This window comes from Aotus nancymaae, unplaced genomic scaffold (genome assembly GCF_030222135.1).
Source record: "Aotus nancymaae isolate 86718 unplaced genomic scaffold, 86718_ANA_hifiasm-v0.15.2.pri h1tg000059l, whole genome shotgun sequence".
NCBI lineage: Eukaryota > Metazoa > Chordata > Mammalia > Primates > Aotidae > Aotus > Aotus nancymaae.
In genome coordinates, this window is record NW_026988473.1 from 18450335 (window position 1) to 18470851 (window position 20517).

The following is a 20517-nucleotide window of genomic DNA, read 5'->3' on the forward strand; positions in this document are numbered from 1 at the left end:
TGCCTTCCAGAAGAGCCAGCAACACATAAGTAACATGAAATGCTTCTTCCCAGTAAAATTCCCATGTGAAGGCTGTCCTGGAGTGTGCAGTAAAGTAGTGCCACATGTCCAACAGAAACTTCCCACTTTGCATACTAGGGTGTCCTGAAAGACATGGGCTACAATTTTGTGAGAATTAAGTTGGCAAACTTACCCATTCTGTTGCTTCATCATCTTCACTTCTGCAGTCTCCGTAGCAAGAGCTTTTGGCCACTCCATCCTGGGGACCTTTCTTCAGCACCCGTATTCCTTGTAAATCTAGACGCCGCCCTTTCATCTCCAGTGCACCCCCAAAGCCTTCCAAAGGCCATGCCTGTTGAAATTCATCCACCAAAGCTAGTATTTCTTCTGACATTTTTGTTTCATCTGAATTCTCCATCTCATCAGAACCATTGCTCTCCTCAACCACCGTACCTGAAATTCAAGGGCCAGCATGTTATTAAAAGGTACATAGCACTCATTCAAATCTTTGGGTGACTCCAACCCTGCTTTTGGAGAAACGTTTTAGGTCTGCTAAGAGGCACTTCTATAGCCCAATATAATAAAAATACCATTCAACATTTTCAACATTCATAATAAAATACCAACTTTGTCATCTAGCTTTTGCCAAAAGCCTGGCTGAGAACAGTGGCAGCTAGATGGCAGGCAGTCAGAGATTCTGTTATTAGGAGCATGAGGAGAGGTATGTGATACACTATTTTTTTAAAAAGATCCACTTGTCTACATATAACACATAGATGGTGAGGATGAAGCTTATTATGTTATTTAATATGTGTGATTCTTCAAGGTTTATTCAAATATCTAGACATAGCTGTGTGTCCAGACCATATAGCTGGCTTAATTGCCTTAACTGAAAAATGATATAAGGAAAACTATCCAATTTCTACATGGAGTCTCCCATTTTCACTAATGGCTGATACAAAAAATAGCAATATACTACAATAATTTCTTTCTAAAATGATCACCAAGATATTATTTAGGTGGCTTAAGTCTTTTATATAAAGACTCCTATGGAAGACTCTCAGTGCAGTGGCCTAGCGAAAATTCTCTCCCCTGAGAACTCGGTGTGTTTCCTTTACTATTCAATGAAAGCTACATAACCCTCTGAGTTCACCTCTATGCTTGAATAACCAAGGAAGTTCGGGCAAAATTAGCCTGAGTTTCTTAATACGATGCTTTCTTTTAAAAAATTCTTCACTACTTAACTTTTCCTGTTTATTCTGAATTAATGGCTGCATGTTTTATTGCACATTCCATGAAAGTCATCTCTAATCCCTTTAGGAAGTAGATAGGTTGCAAGAACAAATAACAAAATGTCTCCTTCTGTAACACGTACCCACAGGAAAACCTAAGGGCTCTGGGTTGATACCTCACAAAATGCCAGTTTCATTATTCTAGTGCAATAATCTTCAGTTGGTAATTCTGGCTTGTTCAGGGATTTAGAACATTGTATTATAGCCATGCACCACATAATGAAGTTCTGGTCAATGATGAACTGCATATACCACAGTGGTGCCATAAAAGTGTGATACTGTATTTTTCCTGTACCTTCTCTGCGTTTAGATATGTTTAGAGACACAAATATTTACCATTGTGTTATGCTTGCCTACAGTATTTCAGTACATAAACATGCTGCAGAGGTTTGTAGCCTAGAGACTATGTAACATAACATGGGAGTGCAGTAGGCTATACCACCTAGCTTTGTGTAAGTAAGTACAGTACACTGTATGATGTTTCCACAATGGCAAAATCACCCAAGGATGCATTTCTGAGAACATATCCCTGTCGTTAAGCAATACATTGGAAAAATTCATGCTGTTTAGCTACAAAGAGTTCTGCAAACCCAGTAACTCAAGGTTATTGCTTCCCTGTGTTCCTACCATGTGGAAATATATATCATTATTTAAAAATTCTGAGAGAGAGGGGTTTTCATTAATGGAAACTGATATTCAAATAAAGAGAGAAGGAGGAGTTTGCTGCAGGTTCCTACTGCTGGTAGCCATTAGGCTTTTCTAAAGTTTGCTGGGGTTGAGGTGAAAGCAATTCCTAAAAAACAACACTAAATACATACATATTTTTACATTTTCTCCTCACAGGTGAGGAATAAGTAGATCATAAGTATGCTCTGAGTTAGCAAAAAATAAACTAAACTTTACTGACAGCCCACTATGTGTCTATCTCTGTGCTAAAAGCTGTAGTTGAGAACAAAAAAAAAAGGAAAGTTTATAACCTTAATTAAATATAATCAATTTATAATCAAGTTGGAGACAGAGAACTATATACATGAAATAATAAGAAAATATTTGTTTTTCTAGAGGAAAAACAATATTTGCATTTAATCACAAAATGCTCCTTAGAGAAAGGTGGACTATCCGAGGCAGGATTTAGACAGACAGAGTAGAGGGCCAGGGAGGACACTCCCCAGAGTGACTTTTTTTCTTTCCTTTTTTGAGACAGTCTTTTTCTGTTGCCCAGGCTGGAGTGTAGTGCAGTTGCACAATCTCAGCTCATTAAAACCTCTGCCTCCCAGGCTCAAGTGATTCTCCTGCCTCAGCATCCCAAGTAGTTGTGATTACAGGCAAGGGACACTACACCCCAGCTATTTTTTTTTGTATTTTTGTAGAGATGAGGTTTTGCCATGTTGGCCAGGCTGGTCTTGAACTCCTGACCTCAGGTGATCTGCCTGCCTCAGTCTCCCAAAGTGCTGGGATTCAGTTGTGAGCCACTGCATCCGGCCTTCCAGAGTGACAAATTTTTTTAAAAAGTATGTATGCATAGACTCTTCTGTCCACATACATACATATAGGGATAGTAAAGGCACATGTGAAGGCACTACCAATTTCAAACTAATTAGAACGAAGAATGTATACAGGGGATAGTAACAAATAAGATACTTAGGAAAGGTGGGTGATGTTACAAATGTGTGGGAAAGTCATGGAGAGGATTCACTGTAAAAGTAGCCTCGTTTCTTAAGCAGAATAACAGGATGAGGGCCATAATAATTACAAAGGTTAAAGTCTTATAGTAGTAAATCTGCCGGTGAATTGGAATAGGGGTGTTGGACAAGGAAAGAGAAGACAGAAGACGAAGAGACCAATTAGAAAGGTATTTAAGAATCTTTGTAAGAGTTACAGAAGGTACGTTATCTTAGGGTAAAGGCAAAAGGAATTTAAAAGAAAGGGAGAGTAAAGAGGTATACAAAGAAATGTTAATGGAGAATAATCAGTAATAGGATAGACTCAAAGATGATTTCAAGATTTTTAACTCTAATGTAAAAAACTAGGATTTTCATTATATGACTATAGGTTTAGAATCTGTGAATATATAAACAGAATATTTATAAAGAAAATGGAGTTAGGAAAGGGCAACAGGATAAACGGAATTGTAGACACTCGTCATTAATTCATGAAAATGTTTGTTGTGTATCTAACAATGTGCTAAGAGCTGGGTTGTAACAACCCATGGAACCTACAGTCTAGACAAGAATGGATGGAGGACTGTATCTTCAGACATTGTCCTAGATAGGACATTGTCCTACACAACTGTCCTATACAGCTGAAAATGTAGAATTCTGGTTTGGTGAAAGGTCTGGATTGTAGAGAGATCTCGGAAGGTTTCAAATTATGCTTGAAGCAAGAGGAATAAGTAAATCTTGGGCTTGCTGCTTGCAGGACAGATGGTATGATATAAACTGAAAACAGAGCCTATTTTTTCTTGATTTTCATTACCATGCACCATTTTCACACTGGGAAAAAGAAGAATAAATATTGTGAAATTGAAGAGAATGTGAGCATCCACAGTGAGGTTTATGTGAGTTCACATCCTTCACTGAGATGAAGCCGATCCCAGGGTAGTGCGAAGGTTTACAGTTGCATCTGAGCCATATTAGGTACTATCAAGAATCACAGGGACTAGAAGTGGTAAGAGATGAAGCTATGGGCTGGGAACGGTGGCTCACGCCTGTACTCCCAGCACTCTGGGAGGCCGAAGTGGGTGGGCAGATCACCTGAGGTCGGGAGTTTGAGACCAGCCTGGCCAACATAGTGACGTCCTATATCTACTAAAAATACAAAAATTAGCTGAATGGTGTGGTGGATGCCTGTAATCCCAGCTACTTGGGAGGCTGAGGCAGGAGAATTGCTTGAACCTGGGAGGCAGAGGCTGCAGTGAGTGGAGATCACACCATTGCACTCCAGTCTGGGAAACAGAGGGAGAATCCATCTCAAAAAAGAAAAAAAAAAAGGATGAAGCTATGCATATGTAGTCCTGTTGTAAATAAAAAGAAGCTTGTAATGTTCCAAACATACCTGGAGATTCATGTTTAAGTCTGGGTACCTCACTTTAAGAGAAGTCCAAAGCAGAGAACATTCACAGAAAATATACTTGGCAAAAGTACTTAAAACCATGTTAAATGAAGAGAAACTAAAGAAACCTAGGGGGATCCAGTGATATATCCAGCGGATCTATTACACCAAAAACTTGTGCTTGAAAAATATTTTGTTGAAAAGATTTTGACAAATTCCAGGGAGATTACTTCAAAGACAGTGAAGAGACTAGATAATGTGACATAAGTTATTCAAGGAAGTGAAGACATTTAACTGAAGAGAAGCAAAGACATGGAAAAGGAGGGTAAGCAGGAACAATAACCATCTTCAACACCTAACAGCATGTGCTATCAATGAGAGACAAGACTGACGCTGTTAGCCTCATAAGACAAAACTAGAAATGAGAGGTCATGTTTTAGCTCAATATTAGGAAAGACTTTTGGCTCAGATAACCATGGAATGGGTTATCCAGAAAGAAACTGGGATCACCATACCTAGAGTAGAAACAGAAGCCAGTTAATGGCTACAGAGGACACTCCTGAGAGTGGAATATCAGAAGCTGACTAACAGAAGGTGACTATATTTGATAATAAACAGCATTAACAATCTTAGGAGAAGTTTCAAGGAGTTTTCGGGAGCAAAGGATGGAAAGATGAGTGCTAGATTCAAAACAAGATAGAAGTAAACACAGCCATAAAAAGAAATAAAAGAACACAAATTCAAAGAGATGGACTGCAAAATCTGACTGAAAACTTCTTCCTCCAGAAAGTCTTGCATGAGTAGTATCAATGGGTACCAGAGTACTTAAGACTGTGGCTTCTGAAGGCAAGTAAGATGCATACTACCTTTAATAACAATACTGTAGAGGGAACATGTCCCTTTGTCTTACAAAAGAGAAAGAATATTCTAAGGAATTAGACAAACTTGGTTCCAAATTAAGATTACCATCATAGGGCCTTAGGCAATTCTGTTTTGAGTTCTAGGGTTCTCTTTTAAAGGCAGTGGTCTGATTTGAAGTCAGATTGGAAAGCTGCAGATATGCTTAAGATTTAACATACAATGACATAAAATTTCAAGCCAGTAATCAGAAAGCACAAAAGGCTTAGATTGAATCAACCAAATTAAGGTAAGTAAAGAAATGATTCTCTTCTGAGCAGAAAATAATAATCATGAGTATTTGTTTGTACCAGTGGTGGTCTTTCTTTTTTTAGGTGGGTCATTATAGCAAGAGAAAACAAGGGTCTGAGAGGATAACCTAGAAAAGCAAACAGGGAATCTTTCCTGCAACAATTCTTGTGCAAATAAGTTACAGCTCCCTTGAATTGAACAGATGCTTACTGACCATGTACTATGTATATGTGCTTGTGAAGACTTTGACTCCTGAAAGTGCAGTTATACTTACTTTGTAGAACATTTACTGGGTTCCAAGTACCAGGCACTAAAATAAATGCTTCTCAAGTTATTTCATTTAAATAGTCAAAACTACTCTATAAGACATTTTCGTTGGTGTATTTTTGAATACAGGAGGTAAAAAAGGCTCAGGAAGATTAAGTGACTTGCAAATCTGATTAGATTTGCATTTTAGAAGCAACTCTTTGGATGTACAAAAAATTGGTAACGGTTATTTTCAAAAATTCTATATTGATTACACTTATTCTCTTACTTCACATACAGACTAAAATAAAAGACTAGATTTAGAGAGCTAAATTAAGAGGTTACTGCAATAGTGAAGGCAGAAATGAAGAAAGTCTGAATTCAAGTAGAGGCAGAGGGAATAAATGAAGAGATGATAGAGGCAACAGGTCTGGTCTGAGAGACTGACTGGATACAGTGGTGCCTGGGTGAGTTCTGATGCTGTTAACAGAGATCAGGAACATAGACATTAGAAGCATTTCAGAAAATAGGGCCAATATGAAAAGAAGTTCAATTCTGGATATGTTACACTGAAGTGCCTATGGCACACCCAGATAAAGAGTACTCTTAAAAAAAAAAGTAGAAATAAGATCTGGAGTTGCAGAGAATGTCTTAGCTGAAATACAGATTTGGAGTCAATGGTGTAGTCAAGGGTATCTGAATCACTAAGAGATAATACATAGAAGGATGAGAATGGAAGGTCAAATTTAGGATCCTGGATAATCCAACAAATAAAGGGCAGAATAAAGAGTACATGAAAGAAATGTAAAAAGGTGGTGTGTGGATAGAAGAAAGCCAGGGCAAGTGACATTACAGAAGCCAAGAGGAAAGGACAGAGTTTCAAGAAGTGAGGACTTATGCATAGTTCCAGACACAGTAAAGTGGTCAAGAGGATGAAAACTAAAAAGAAGTCAAGCATTCTGACAATTCTGATAACCTTAGCAAGAACCATTTAGTACAATATAGCTCAAAATGTGGTCATCAAATGGAATCTTAGGAGAAGGCCTAAGAAGTAAGCCCATTATTCCAAATCTTATTTTATTGGGTTAGTGTAAAAGCAACTTATCTTCCTTTTTCAATGATTTACTCAATAAACTAGTAACATTAAGAAGACTGATACATAAACAAATCAGATTTGTTCTGGCAAAAGAAGACACTGAGGTGGAGAACAAAGAAAGTGTGAAGAATGCTTTCACACTATAGCATGTCATCTGCCTCACCACCTAGGAGTCACCCTCATGATGCTACAATATAATGATTGTTAAAAGAAGAAAACAAATTCTTAAAAGTAGAGAAAAGCCTAAGCTTAAAGTGTGAGAGTTGATTTTTCCCCAGAACCACAGCTCAGGTCAAATCAACTTACTTTCAAGTCTAAGGGCATCTGAGTCCCTCCCTGAATTCACAACAGAGAATACAGGGTCCTCCTCTGTTCCTCTCTCAGAGGGCTCTTCTTCAGCAGCATCCAGTGACTGTGAGTTGTCAAAATATTTCTGTTTGTCATGGCTGTTGTCCAGGGTTTTCTCATGACAATTACCTCAATGACAAGAGACACAGATACAGCACATTAGAAACATCTCTCTTGTGTTGTACTATAGTACAAGGTCCTAAAATATCGAGAGCAAAAATGTGATGATGCTAGTTTTTCTTCAGCAGAACACACAAAAATCAGTGAGTTGCACCCAAAGCTAGATCATTACTGTGATTCAAGATTTTGCACTGAAGTTCAAGTTTCAGCTGTAAGCTACTGTTAAATATTTGGGAGGAGAAAAAAAAAACTGTAACAACAAAGATCAAGTTCCAAGACCTTGTTCCATTGATAATGGCCATGAAATATTTTCTTGAGGATAGAAATATCATCAAAAAGTTTTCCTTCTATTTGCCTTTCAAAAGTGAGAAATGACAGGTTAATACCTGGGTAAGTCTGAGATAGATAAATTATAGCAGAGAAAAACACCATTTTTGCATCATGGCTTAAAATAAGATATACTAAAAAATAATGAATTATTAAAAATTAAAAGCCAAAGAATTAAACGGGGATAATCAACACTTAAGACTGTAATATAACCTCTGGAAATGTTTTGCAATGTTTCTTTTGGAAAACAAGTTCTGGTCATGTCAATAAAAATAACTTGGCACATATAGTGGGAATGAGTCAAAGGCTTTTTGATCCTATTAGGAGTTGTGTGTTAATATGAACCAAAACCCCCACTATTCAGCTCTACCTGATGGTCATTCTCTGGGTAGGGAAGTATATTACCAGATAGTTGTATCTAATATGGCAGCAATCTGGCTGACATCTGTCCCTCCTTTGACTACTCATGGTTAGTTCTAACTGATCTGGCAAGCTGAATGGGTGCCCTCTTTCCCCTTTGTGTTCCATGAACATTGTCAATGAAAATGCATTTTCAGTGGAGGAGCATAACTTTCCTGTTAGAGGACAATTGTTTGGTTAAGAGTGTATAAATAGCTGCTTACCTTAAACAGAACATTCAAAAACACTCTAAAAGTTTATATTTTAGAGAATGTTGTCTCAAAGATAGACTGATTTGTCTGTCTGTCTGTCTATCTATCTATCTATCTATCTATCTATCTGTATACGTCCACCAAACCAAGCTCTCTTTCTTGACTCATGGCTCTCTTTTAGATTTCATAATTTAAGAAAGTACTTCTAATGCCATTTCCCTTACTGTGCCAAGAAAATGTAATGGACTCAAAACCTTTTCCAACTTAATGACTTTGGAGTAAGGGGACCACATGCTTAGAGTCACTTTCCACTTTCCACATTTACACTATTATACATCGGAATCCATTGTATTTAACAAGACTATGTCAGAAATTGAGGATTCTTTGTTTTAAGAGTTTTAGCTTTCAAGAAACTGACAAACAACTTGGGAGACAGTTAATACAAGACAACACACAATACTTGTGCCAAATAAGTGCTTCAGAGAATAAGCTTTGAGTAGTTAGAACTCAAATTTTGAAGAATAGGTAGGACTTATAAAAGGGGAACTACAGGAAATGGAAGAAATATTTTTTGAGTGCTTGATATTTTTTCCTCCACTTTACCCTCATAAAATCCATGTGTGTCTTCATTTTACAAATGAGAAAACTCATTCTCAGTAAAATAAAGTAACTTGCCTAAAGTCAAAAGTAAGTGGTAGATCTGAGATCTGGATTAGGTTGGCCTTATTACAAGGCTTCTGAGCTTAAGGCAGCATTCTAGGCAAGGAAGAATAACGTGTTGGGCAAAGCAACAGGCACGGGAATTCTCATTTGTGTTGGGAGCAGTGGGAAGTACAACTTGATAAAGACTGAGTGCTGTGTGTGTGTGTTTGTGTGTGTGTGTGCGCACGCGCGTGGAGGGCTAACAGGAAAGAAGCCATGAGTAATGGTAGTTGCTTTCTTTCTCCAGATTCTCCTACGACAGGACAGAGGTTGTTAGTTTGCCTCCACTTCTGTTTTCACCATCTGGTATGTGTAGTTAAGTCAGGGGAGCTAAACATAAGAGCATTAAAATAAAAGAGAATAATGACATCAACCATCTCTGCACACACAATTGACTATAATTTATTATGAAGAACATCACATTTCTCAGAGACAATTCTTAATTGGGATATAAATAAGCATGTCTATTAAAACAGAGAGGAAATAATGATGACAATGATGCCGATTAAAGCATTCTTCACGTTGACACGGGTTGTGTAAAACAGCCTTATAAAAGCAAAGGACAAGCCTTTAACACTGGAACCCAGTGAAATTCTATGTTTTCTGAAGTTGATTTCCTCCCTCAACATTTGATTCTCTTCTGTTTCTCTCCCACCCTCTGCCCACAGTAAAAATTTAATTGGTCTCATCTTTTTAAATACAAAAAAATACCTTATAGGTAATTTATAAAATGTTATGTGCACAAGGGACCCTGAAGCTAAAATTATTCCTTCTGCATGACCTCAAACTCAGAAATCTTGTGCAAGCCGTGTGCATTCTAAGAATGTCTTGCCCTCAAATTCAGGAAATTGGGGCCAACATCTCTCAGAGGGAGAGGAGAAGAATAATCAGGGAGGAAAACATGAATAAAAAAAAGAGTAAGAGGTTTATGGTAGGGTATTTCTTGGAAATAGGCATCAAAACGATCACATAAAAGCTACATGCTTTAAGGTTAGAATTGTTAATACCAACTTTCTTACATTAACTTTTAAAAACAGACCAGTTTAGGGTTCTCATGTGATTTGCATTCGTAGCTTGGTGATAGTTTAATTGCCTAATTTAAAAACTTACTCCTTCCACTTTCTAAGGGTAAGTGAAGTACTTTAGAAAAACGTAAAATTTCTATTATTTAGACTATAGTATAGGTCTGCTCCAGCTCAAAGCGGAACTAAAAAAAGTTGCCTTTGTGGAAAACTATTTCCTGTTTTCCTGCCACAGGTAGGAATGATGCTCTCATTAAAGAAACACAGGAAAATATCGGAGAAGAAAAAATGGAAAGATACGTGGAAAGAAGCAAGTCATCTTCTATGTGTAAGACTATTGTTTTTTGCTTACGCAAAGATGGGGAGATTCTATGACCTACACTAACCTTGAGAGGTACGATTTTTCTTTAAAGGAACAACATGATTTAAATAAAATGCTTTAGGTAATAAGGTCCCTGGTGAAAATGGAAAACACTTTTCTGTGTTTAATGCTCTATTACTTGCTTGCAAAGCATTTAGCATCTAATTCAAACCCTGGCAGTTAGGTTTTTCTTAGAAGTAAAAGACTACAAGACTATCAACTAAGTATAAAACTCCAAAAAGGGTATTTTTGATTCTGAAACTACTACGAGATCCTAGTATATTAACATTCTTTTTCATGCTTGGAGTATCTCCTGCATAAATAGGGTGATTAATACTAACGTATCCTACAAGGGTGTCTAGAAAAACAACTACATATTTAACATACCTTGTCAAAGTCTCCCGAGGGGTAAAGTCACGATTTATCATGTGGCAAAACAGTTTGTCAAAGAGTACTAAGTTCTCAGGATCTCCTATCTTCTCATCTTAATTCTTTACAAATTGCTAGAAGAGTATTTTCCACTTTCTACCTAGAGTTGGGTAACCACTTACTTGTTAAAAAGAATTCTTACCTTCTAAATCTCATTTATTGGTAGAGATTACTGGATGGGTAACTTAGGATGCTTTTTCGTTAGTTATAATAAAGAAATGCCACAGTTGAATTGAGAGGCATCAAAACTTTGTTAAGAGCCAAGTAACTAAAGCTAGCATCAATGATAAGATCATGTGGTTCTTTTAGCATTAGAGAAGTGGTTGTGGGTACAGACTGGGGCAAGACAAGTTACTTTTACCTTTTTGTGAATCAGTTTCCTCATCTACAAACTGAGTTTTTTTTGTTTGTTTGTTTGTTTTTTTTTTTTTTTGAGAGGAGTTTCGCTCTTTTTGCCCAGGCTGGAGTGCGATGGCACAATCTTGGCTCACTGCAACCTCTGCCTCCCAGGTTCAAGCAATTCTCCTGCCTCAGCTGAGTTGCTGGGATTACAGGCGTGTACTACCACGCCGAGCTATTTTTGTATTTTTAGTAGAGATGGAGTTTCTCCATGTTGGTTAGGCTGGTCTCGAACTCCCGGCCTCAGGTGATCAACCCGTCTCAGCCTCCCAAAGTGCTGGGATTACAAGCACAAGCCAACGTGCCCGACTTGTTTTTGTTTTTTAAGAGATGGGGGTCTCACTATGTTGCCCAGGCTGGACTTGAACTCCTGGGCTCAAGTGATTTTACTTCAGCCTCCCTCGTAGCTAGGACTACAGGCATGTGCCGCTGCACCAGGCTGCAAATTGAGCTTCATAACATCTGGTTCATTAGGTTGTTGAGAATTACATGCAAAGAGCTACACCATTGCCTAGCACATGGTAAGATGCTATTATTATTAGCACTGACTCCTTGAAAAGCTGCACTGGAATAGTAAGTTATCCCAATGTAATCTTTTTAAAATAAGGCCTTTTAGGTATAGTCAATTCAGAATCTCTAGTATGATCAATTAACTGGCTATTAGAAGTTATCAGGGTATACATCTTATGCCAGTTAGAATGGTGATCATTAAAAAGTCAGGAAACAACAGATGCTGGAGAGGATGTGGAGAAATAGGAATGCTTTTACACTGTTGATGGGAGTGTAAATAGTTCAACCATGTTGGAAGACAGTGTGGCGATTCCTCCAGGATCTAGAACAGAAATACCATTTAACCCAGCAATCCCATTACTGAGTATATATTCAAAGGATTATAAATCATTCTACTATAAAGACACATGTGCACGTATGTTTATTGCAGCACTATTTACAATAGCAAAGACTTGAAACCAACTCAAATGCCCATCAATGAGACTGGATAAAGAAAATGTGGCACATATACACCATGGAATAATAAGCAGCCATAAAAAAAAATGAGTTCGTGTCCTTTGCAGGGACATGGATGAAGCTGGAAACCATCATTCTTAGCAAACTAACACAGGAACAGAAAACCAAATACTGCATGTTCTCACTTATAAGTGGGAATTTAACATGAGAACACATGGACACAGGGAGGGGAAACATCACACACCGGGGCCTGTCAGGGGAAGGGGGGCAGGGGGATAGCATTAGGAGAAATACCTAATGTAGATACACATAGTATCCCAGAGCTCAAACTGCTGAGCTCCAGATCTGCTTTATTATACTTTGAATTCTGCACATGTATCCCAGAATTTAAGTATAACAAAAAAAAAAAAGAAAAGAAAAGAAAAAGAAGTTATCAGCGTATCTGCCTAATTTCAACTGTGTGTGTGTGTGTGTGTGTGTGTGTGTGTGTGTGTGTGTGTGTGTGTGTGTGTGTATGCAGGGGATGCTGGAGGCAGTATAGAGTCCATTTCTACCAATCTTTTAGAAGAAAGCAGCAATTAATTCAGATTAAAATCCTTAGCATATCTAAGTCCCAAAATGTTTAGTACACTTAGAAATTAGTCTCACAGTCTGCTTTGTGCTCTCTAAAGGACATTTTAGTAGACAGAGTGAATTCACTGCCTTAAAATATGAAAACAGACTACAGGTACCATGTTACCTATAGTCGCTTACCTCTTTGCTGTTAATAACTCCCTCCCTCTAGGTTTTTTCTGTTTTTTGTTTTGAGATCACAATTGCTTTGTCACCTGGCCTGGAGTGCAGTGGCATGATCTGGGCTCACTGCAATCTCCGCCTTCCAGGTTCAAACCATCCTCCCACCTCAGCTGCTCGAGTAGCTGGGACTACAGATGCGTGCCACCACACCTGGCTAATTTTTTTATTTTTTGTAGCGACATGGTTTCAGTGTGTTGCCCAGGCTGCTCTCAAACTGCTGAGCTCAAGCAATCTGTCTACTGTGGCCTCCCAAAGTGCTGGGATTACAGGCATTAGCCACTGTGCCCAGCCCCCTCTAGTTTGTTAACCTTGCTTCAGTCCTTCCCCCCAACATACTTTTTGTTTTCATACAGTAAGTCATATTCCTATGCAATTTATAAGTAATTTCTAAGACATAAATAATAAACTGATTTGTAATACAAGCTATAATTCAAACTTTAAGGCAAAGATGTTAGAAAAGTGGTCTTTGTGAAACAGTGGAATATTCTAAAGGTTTTCCTACTATCCCTGCTCCAATAGGCTTACACTACACTCTATAGTCTCCTTTCTTCTGCCTTTCAGAAAAGTCACCTTACAGGAAACATTCTGATGTATTCAATTAAAGTACCTAGGTGGAAAATACAGACAACATCATCCTTTTAACAGATATGAGTAACTTTTTATCTAGTACTTTTCTCCCTACCTTTCTACCTAACTGCACTCAAAATTATGTAGTTATAAAAATTTCTTTTGGAAATAAGTAGCTTAGAAACACACGGTGACTTTTTCCTTTTATTATAATTTAAGCTACTTCACAGCATTATTTCATATTTATCTCTAGTAAAATATAATCTGTTTCTTAGAAAAGGTAGCAAAATACCATGAAGTGAACAAAAATATATCTTTCAGTTGCTCACCATTGTTATATAAAACTACCAGGATGCTTTTACTATAGGTGACACGTGGGACTTTGGCACCACAGAGAGTAATAGGTACAGCTGAGGAAGAAGGATACCTTACTGGGAATAGATACCTTTATGATTTTCACCTCCAGAGACTGTAACAGAGTCTAACAGACCTTTAGCCAAGAGGAACACTTCCATGGTATAAATTCAAATCCTGCCTCAGCTGCAGCCTTACCATATAAACTTGGGCAACTCAATTTGTCTCTGTGTCCAGGATTTTTCACTCTGAAATAGAGAGACAAACTTACTCTCCTACTGTCAGGGAATTCTTGGGAAACACCATGAATGAAACCACTGCTAACATAAGCACACAGAACCTGAATCTGGGTGAAACCTAAGCTGCTGATGACTGCACCTGAGAGACAAATGAAGATGCCTCACCTCCTCTGCCCTGTTCTATTCTCTATTTGGGAAAGAAAAAAAATTATTTGAACAGAAATAATGGCTCCTTAGACCTGTTCTCATTCAGTAATTCCTACTGAATGAAATTTTTTGCAGAAGGTTTTAAAATAATGGTTTTGTATTGACTGACCTCAAAAGTACAATGGCAAAGAGAAAAGAGACCATATTAAAGACCAAATCAGCAATCTCTCCTGGTGAGATGATTAAGCCAGAAGAGAGTTTACAGGAAAAAAAAAAAAAAGAAAAGTATGTGACTCCCAAATATGAATGTATGTACATGTGTGCATGGGTGCGCGTGTGTGTTTCCCTTTTACTACATATTCTGGAGTTGAATTCTGTTCTGGGAAATACTTTATTCACAAATGGTCACGTATGGAATTTGCTCTGCTCAAGAATTTAGAGCTGAATAGGTTTCTGCAGACCTACATAACTTGTATCCCATATGCCCTGCCCCCTTTTAGAGCAGTAAAAGGAGAACTGGCTATAAATCTGGCCTTTGGTCTTGCCATATGGCCTTCTCCTAAATGACTAAAGCATAAGAAGCCAAGTCAGCACGAGTTGAGACACAGATTCCATGACACGCAGTCTGTGTTAGAAACTATTTTAATGATGAATCCAGGCTTTCAGCGTTATAAGTACTTCTAGAATGGTAAAAGATCAGATTACATCTCTAAAGCAAGGTTAAAATTCATTATAAGTTTACTATGAGACTTTTCCATGCAGAAATTATATTGAAAAAGAAAATCAACTGACATAGCTTTTTTTTCTTTTTTAAATCAAATCTCTGGCTTACTTCAGCTTAGGGAACTTTTCTTTAAGCAAGAATACTGGGGAAACAAATTCAACAGACTTCCTGAGACTGACCTATAGGTGTTAGTTTTCAATGAGGGTCAAGAGGGACATTAGTTTATAACTCTCATTAAAAACAGTGAGGACTGAAGGTGGGACAATACAGGCTACATGTTAGATGTGTCAGCTCCTAGTGGACCAGTAAGACAATATGATTCCATTTTTCTTCTCTCTCCTATAGTGGGAGCTGCAGACCTTAAAAGGAGATTTGTATCTACTTATGTATATTGAGGAGGGTTTCCTAGGAAGTACTCTGGGCAAACTTTGGGTGGATACAAGTTAATTACTCTTTATTAGTTTTAATACTTAGGTATCTGAGTAGTTCAGACTCGAAATATCATCAGCCAGTTTGCCATTGAAGAATATTCTATGTGCTAAACTTTGGGGGGAGGGTATGGAATGCTTGGTGAGCTGGGGTATGCAGATTAAAAAAGATTGGTTTCTGCACTCAAGGAGCTAGGAGAGTCTTGTTAGAGAGTTGTGCGATGTACACAGATAACTATCATGGCAAGTCACAGGAACCAAAGGAGAGGCACAGTTAAAATGTCTGATTACACATTACTTATAATTAAGGGGTCAGGTAAAGGCATATGGTGTAAGTGGCTCTTGAAAGATGGGTAAAACTATTACTTTTGTGTGTATGTGTTGCAGGAAAGAGCTGGAGAGTTATAGGATACAGCTGCAGAAAATAACGCATGCTAACTCATCAAACTAGCAGAGCAGGATGTATGTAGCAAAGAAAATTAACTACCCGCAATGGCATCATCATTTGGACCAAGATGTGGTACAATTCCCATAGATTCTGCAAAAGGCAAATGTTATTAAAGTTCTTATAATCAGTGACCTTAAAATACAACATATCTTTCTGATTCAGTCAAACACTCTTGCAGTAAGTCTGCTTCACTCAATTCTTAAACTTATAACAAGCCTACAAGGTCAGAGGGGGCTTAGATTTCCTAATTACTCACAACTTTTAGTGTTTATCACTTGCCTCGCCTTTTCCCTGCTGTGAGTGGTCACCTGCTGATGCAGAGGAAAGTGATCTAGTAGGAAACCCAACAGATTTGGTTTACGTAGTAAGTATGATATTTAGGCCCATCAAATGTCCTTTGCATTAGTATAGGTAGTAAGTATGATATTTAAACCAAAGTTTTCAATATGGTATTGGTATTTAAAGCTTACTACCAAACTAGACTTGGTTTAGGTAGTGTGGTATTTATGTACCATTGGTATAGGTAGTAAGTATGATATTTAAACCAACAGACCTTGTATATCACACAACTCTCTAACAAGACTCTCATAGCTGTTTTAGAGCAGAAACCAATCCTTAATTATGCCCAGCACTTTTTGTGCTTATAAGGCTTGTCTTTTTTCCCTAGAGCAAGGATACAGAGCAAGGCTGAGGCTAATGAAGTCACAAAGGTTATTTCGTCTTTTTTACTCCTCAAATTAAGTGAACTACAAAGACAGTATCTTCAAATGAGAACCCAAGATCCTAGTTATTCCATAATTGGTCAGGATTTGAGTCTAGTAATACCTCATAAGTCCTAGATAGAAGGAAAAAGATCAAGCACTCGGAAATGTCCTTTGCACTGGGAGAGGTAGTAAGTATGATATTAAAACTAGATTTTTTTTTTTGAGATAAGTCTCGCTCTGTTGACAGGCTAGAGTGCAGTGGGGCGATCTCAGCTCACTGCAACCTCCGCCTCCTGGATTCAAGCGATTCTCCTGCCTCAGTCTCCCAGGTAGCTGGGACTACAGGCGCTTACCACCATGCCCAGCTAATTTTTTTGTATTTTTAGTAGAGACGGAGTTTCACCATGTTAGCCAGGCTCGTCTCAAACTTCTGACCCTGTGATCTGTCCACCTTGGTCTCCCAAAGTGCTGGGATTACAGGTGTGAGCCACCATGCCCAGCAAAACTAGTTTTAAAAAAATATCCATAGCTGGGTGGTGGCTCACGCCTGTAATCCCAGCACTTTGGGAGGCTGAGGCAGGAGAGTCACTTGAACCTGGGAGGCAGAGGTGATTGCAGTGAGCCGAGATTGCGCTGCTGCACTCCAGCCTCGGCGACAGAGCAAGACTCCGTCTCAAAAACAAACACACACACACACACACACACACACACACCCACACCCACACACTGAAGTCCCTCTACCAAACAACGTTTTGAGCAGAGCCTTGTGGATGGATTTCAGTAATAAAGTTTCCCAATTCCCTGATTGCAGATCCTGCCTCAGGGATACAGAATTAAGATACGCGCTTTGATTTGAAGGTAACTACTTACACCTAAGTACCTACGGCCAATGCATGATCAAGAGGAAAGTGAAAAATACATGATGGTAACATTTTTTTCCTCTTGCTTTATGTCACCAAAGTCACCTGGGGACACTCACCTCAGTGGCCACTTTGCATGTAATAACATGGTTTCCAGGATCTTACTCAGTCTCTCCCAACTTTTAACATTTATGGTTTTCAGCCAGCGTACTGTGAGAGGGGTGGTGAATTATTAATTTGTTCATATTAGGTTTTTCTCTAGCTGTATTTCTCATCATCAAGGGAAACAGGGCTTTACTATTACTGAGGTGCAGCAGGAATCAGAAAACTTGCTTGACAGCAGTACCCCATCAGCTGCCACGGACTTCTAGCTCTTTTTCCTGAAATGTACTTAGGTAAATTGTGCTTATTATTTTCTGTAATCATCTCACTGTATATTTGGGACCTGACTGGGTTATCAAAGCCTGACAACTAAAGAGGTCTAAAGGATGGCAAAATTCGAATGACAAATTTAGGTTTCTTCCTATAAAAGACAACTAAATGGGAAGACAAATCCAAAGCGGTGGTCTCTTCAATAGGTGTGAAATGTGATTTAAACTTCTCCTGCATCTTGGAGATCTTAATAAGCTTTGCTGGTTAGGAAAAAGTGACAGATTACTGAGATTTTCTTGGCCAAAGAGTAGCTCAGTATGAAATAAATTCAACCACTAGCAATAAATACTAACAATTAAAGAAAAAAGAGGGAGAAAAACCCAAACAGCATACACACGTACACATACATATGGCAGGCATCCTCGGTCTTAAGTGTTTTAAAATCTCACTAATACTCTTTTCTAATGATTATCAGACTCGCTGCTTTATATCCATCAAGCCACGGAACTGAGTAGAGACAATCCAATGATTACATTTGTAAAGGGGTTTACATAGTTTGTGCTGTTTTTAAAAAATAGTCTAAAACTAGGAATTCATTTCAATTGTCTCGAAGCAAACATAAATAACTTTCTGAGGCACAAACCACTTAGAAATTTTAAAAAGAGCCCACTCTACTAATGTAGAATAGGAGGTGTATTTTGCCAATTAGAATAACTTTTTCATTATCTTTTCAAGAGACAGGTGTTCCATTATGTTTCCCAGGTTGGAGAGCAGGGGTATGATCAGTGTGCACTACAGCTTCGTAGTCCTGGTCTCTAGTGATCCTCCTGTCTCAGCTTTCTAAGTAGTTGGGACTACCATGCACACCACCAAGCCCAGCTAGAATAGTCTTTGTGAATGGAGAAGAGTTGTATAAATGCTTGCTATTTGAGATGGCAAAACTTAACATGATATAAACTGTCTCCAAAACATCTAGAATGATGAATGAAAAGTGAAGATTTAGACAACATCCAATGAACTTGCTTAACTCACTACACACAAGTGTATATAACAAGTCAGTCCCCTTCAGTTCCCATCAGGGAGCTGAAATACAACTGCAGCAACAAACAATATCAAAAATACCTTGTTCAGTGACCAGTGGGAACTATATAAAAAGGACCCCATCTTGCCTATCTTCCATATTTTTTTGGTGGTGTGTACAATCACTCTGTCCTTTGTGATGTGAGTTCAGGAAATCACAACAAGCTCCTGCTGCAGAAAGGAGCCTATGCAAAGAAAGATGTCTATATATAACCTTTCAATCCTATCAGCAGATAAGTGAACATAAAATATGATTAACAACGCTTTCCAGTGCGTGTGCCCACACTACACACAGAACATAGAGAAACTGCTTTTTTTCTGTGACCTAAACTTATTATTTCAAAAATATAACTAACTTCCTTTTGGAGACTCAAGATAGTAACTCCCAACACTGGCACAGATCATTTGCATACTTAAAGCATTAAGCTCTGTAATTCATGCAGCTTATAAATTTGTCACTTATTTCTACTGACTGACTGACTGACTGAGATACAGTCTCACTCTGTCACCGAGGCTGGAATGCAGTGTATGGTCTCAGCTCACTGAAACCTCCACCTCCTGAGTTCAAGTTATTCTTCTGCCTCAGCCCCCCAAGTAGCTGGGATAACAGGTGTCTACCATCATGCCCAGTTAATTTTTGTGTTTTTAGTGGAGATGGGGTTTCACCATTTTGGCCTGGCTGGTCTCGAACTCCTGACCTCAAGCGATCCGACTACCTCAGCCTCCCAAAGTGCTGGGATTACAGGCATGAATTACTGCGCCTAGCCTGTAACTTATTTTTAAATTAATCAACATAAGTATTCCATAACTGAGTGACATGCTGCAATGCTACCCCATGCTGGGTGCCTCCAGGAAGTGCTAGTAGAATGTCTAAAGTGATAGTTTATTTGCTGCCCTTGGTCTCAGTCCTCTTGGGGCATCAGAGCCAAGTCTACAGTGGCTCAACTCCAACAGTCCTGGTGAAACAGAATCAGACTACTTCCTTTGTGTATACTATATGACAGGGCTTAGACTATCCTTCCGAGAAATGACCTATTTCTTCAATAGCCCATCAAGGTTTTCTACTATTTTATTAAAAATACGAAAGTACCTTTTCATGTGTCCTTTTTTTTTTAGATGAAGTCTAACTCTGTTGCCCAGGCTAGAATACAGTGATGCAATGTCAGCTCACTGCAACCTCCACCTCCTGGGTTCAAGCGACTCTCCTGCCTCAGCCTCCCCAGTAGCTAGGATTACAGGCACACACCACAACACCTGGCTAATTTTTGCATTTTTAGTAGAGACCAGGTTTTGCCATGTTGGCCAGGGTAGTCTCAAACTCCTGACCTCAGGTGATGCCTGCCTCAGCCTTCCAAAGTGCGGGGGTTACAGGCGTGAGCCACCATGCCCAGCCACCTTTTCATGTTTCTAGCAAATGAATTTTTTAAAGAAAGCTTTCCTGATTTGTGTTCTATCATCATTACATGTTTTCTAAAGAATGATTCCTGGCTGGGCAAGGTGGCTCACACTTGTAATCCCAGCACTTTGGGAAGCCGAGGCGAGTGGATCACCTGAGGTCAGGAGTTCCAGACTAGCCTGGCCAACATGGCAAAACCCCATCTCTACTAAGAAAAAAAAAAAAAAAGTTAGCCAGGCGTGGTGGTGGGTGCCTGTAATCCCAGCTACTGTGGAGCCTGAGGC

At 38.7% G+C, this 20517-nt stretch overlaps 1 protein-coding gene across 3 annotated transcripts in view; it reads right to left on the reverse strand.

Annotated features, from left to right (window-relative positions):
* Nucleotides 1-20517, reverse strand: part of TTC17 (tetratricopeptide repeat domain 17) — a 135386-nt gene that overhangs the window by 49470 nt on the left and 65399 nt on the right. For all 3 annotated transcript variants that reach the window (XM_012452388.2, XM_012452391.2, XM_012452392.2), the window contains exons 17-18: nucleotides 7141-7311; nucleotides 194-453 (exon numbers count right to left, since the gene is read on the reverse strand). In XM_012452388.2, coding sequence (XP_012307811.1) covers nucleotides 194-453; nucleotides 7141-7311 — 431 coding nt within the window. The remainder of the gene's footprint in view (nucleotides 1-193; nucleotides 454-7140; nucleotides 7312-20517) is intronic.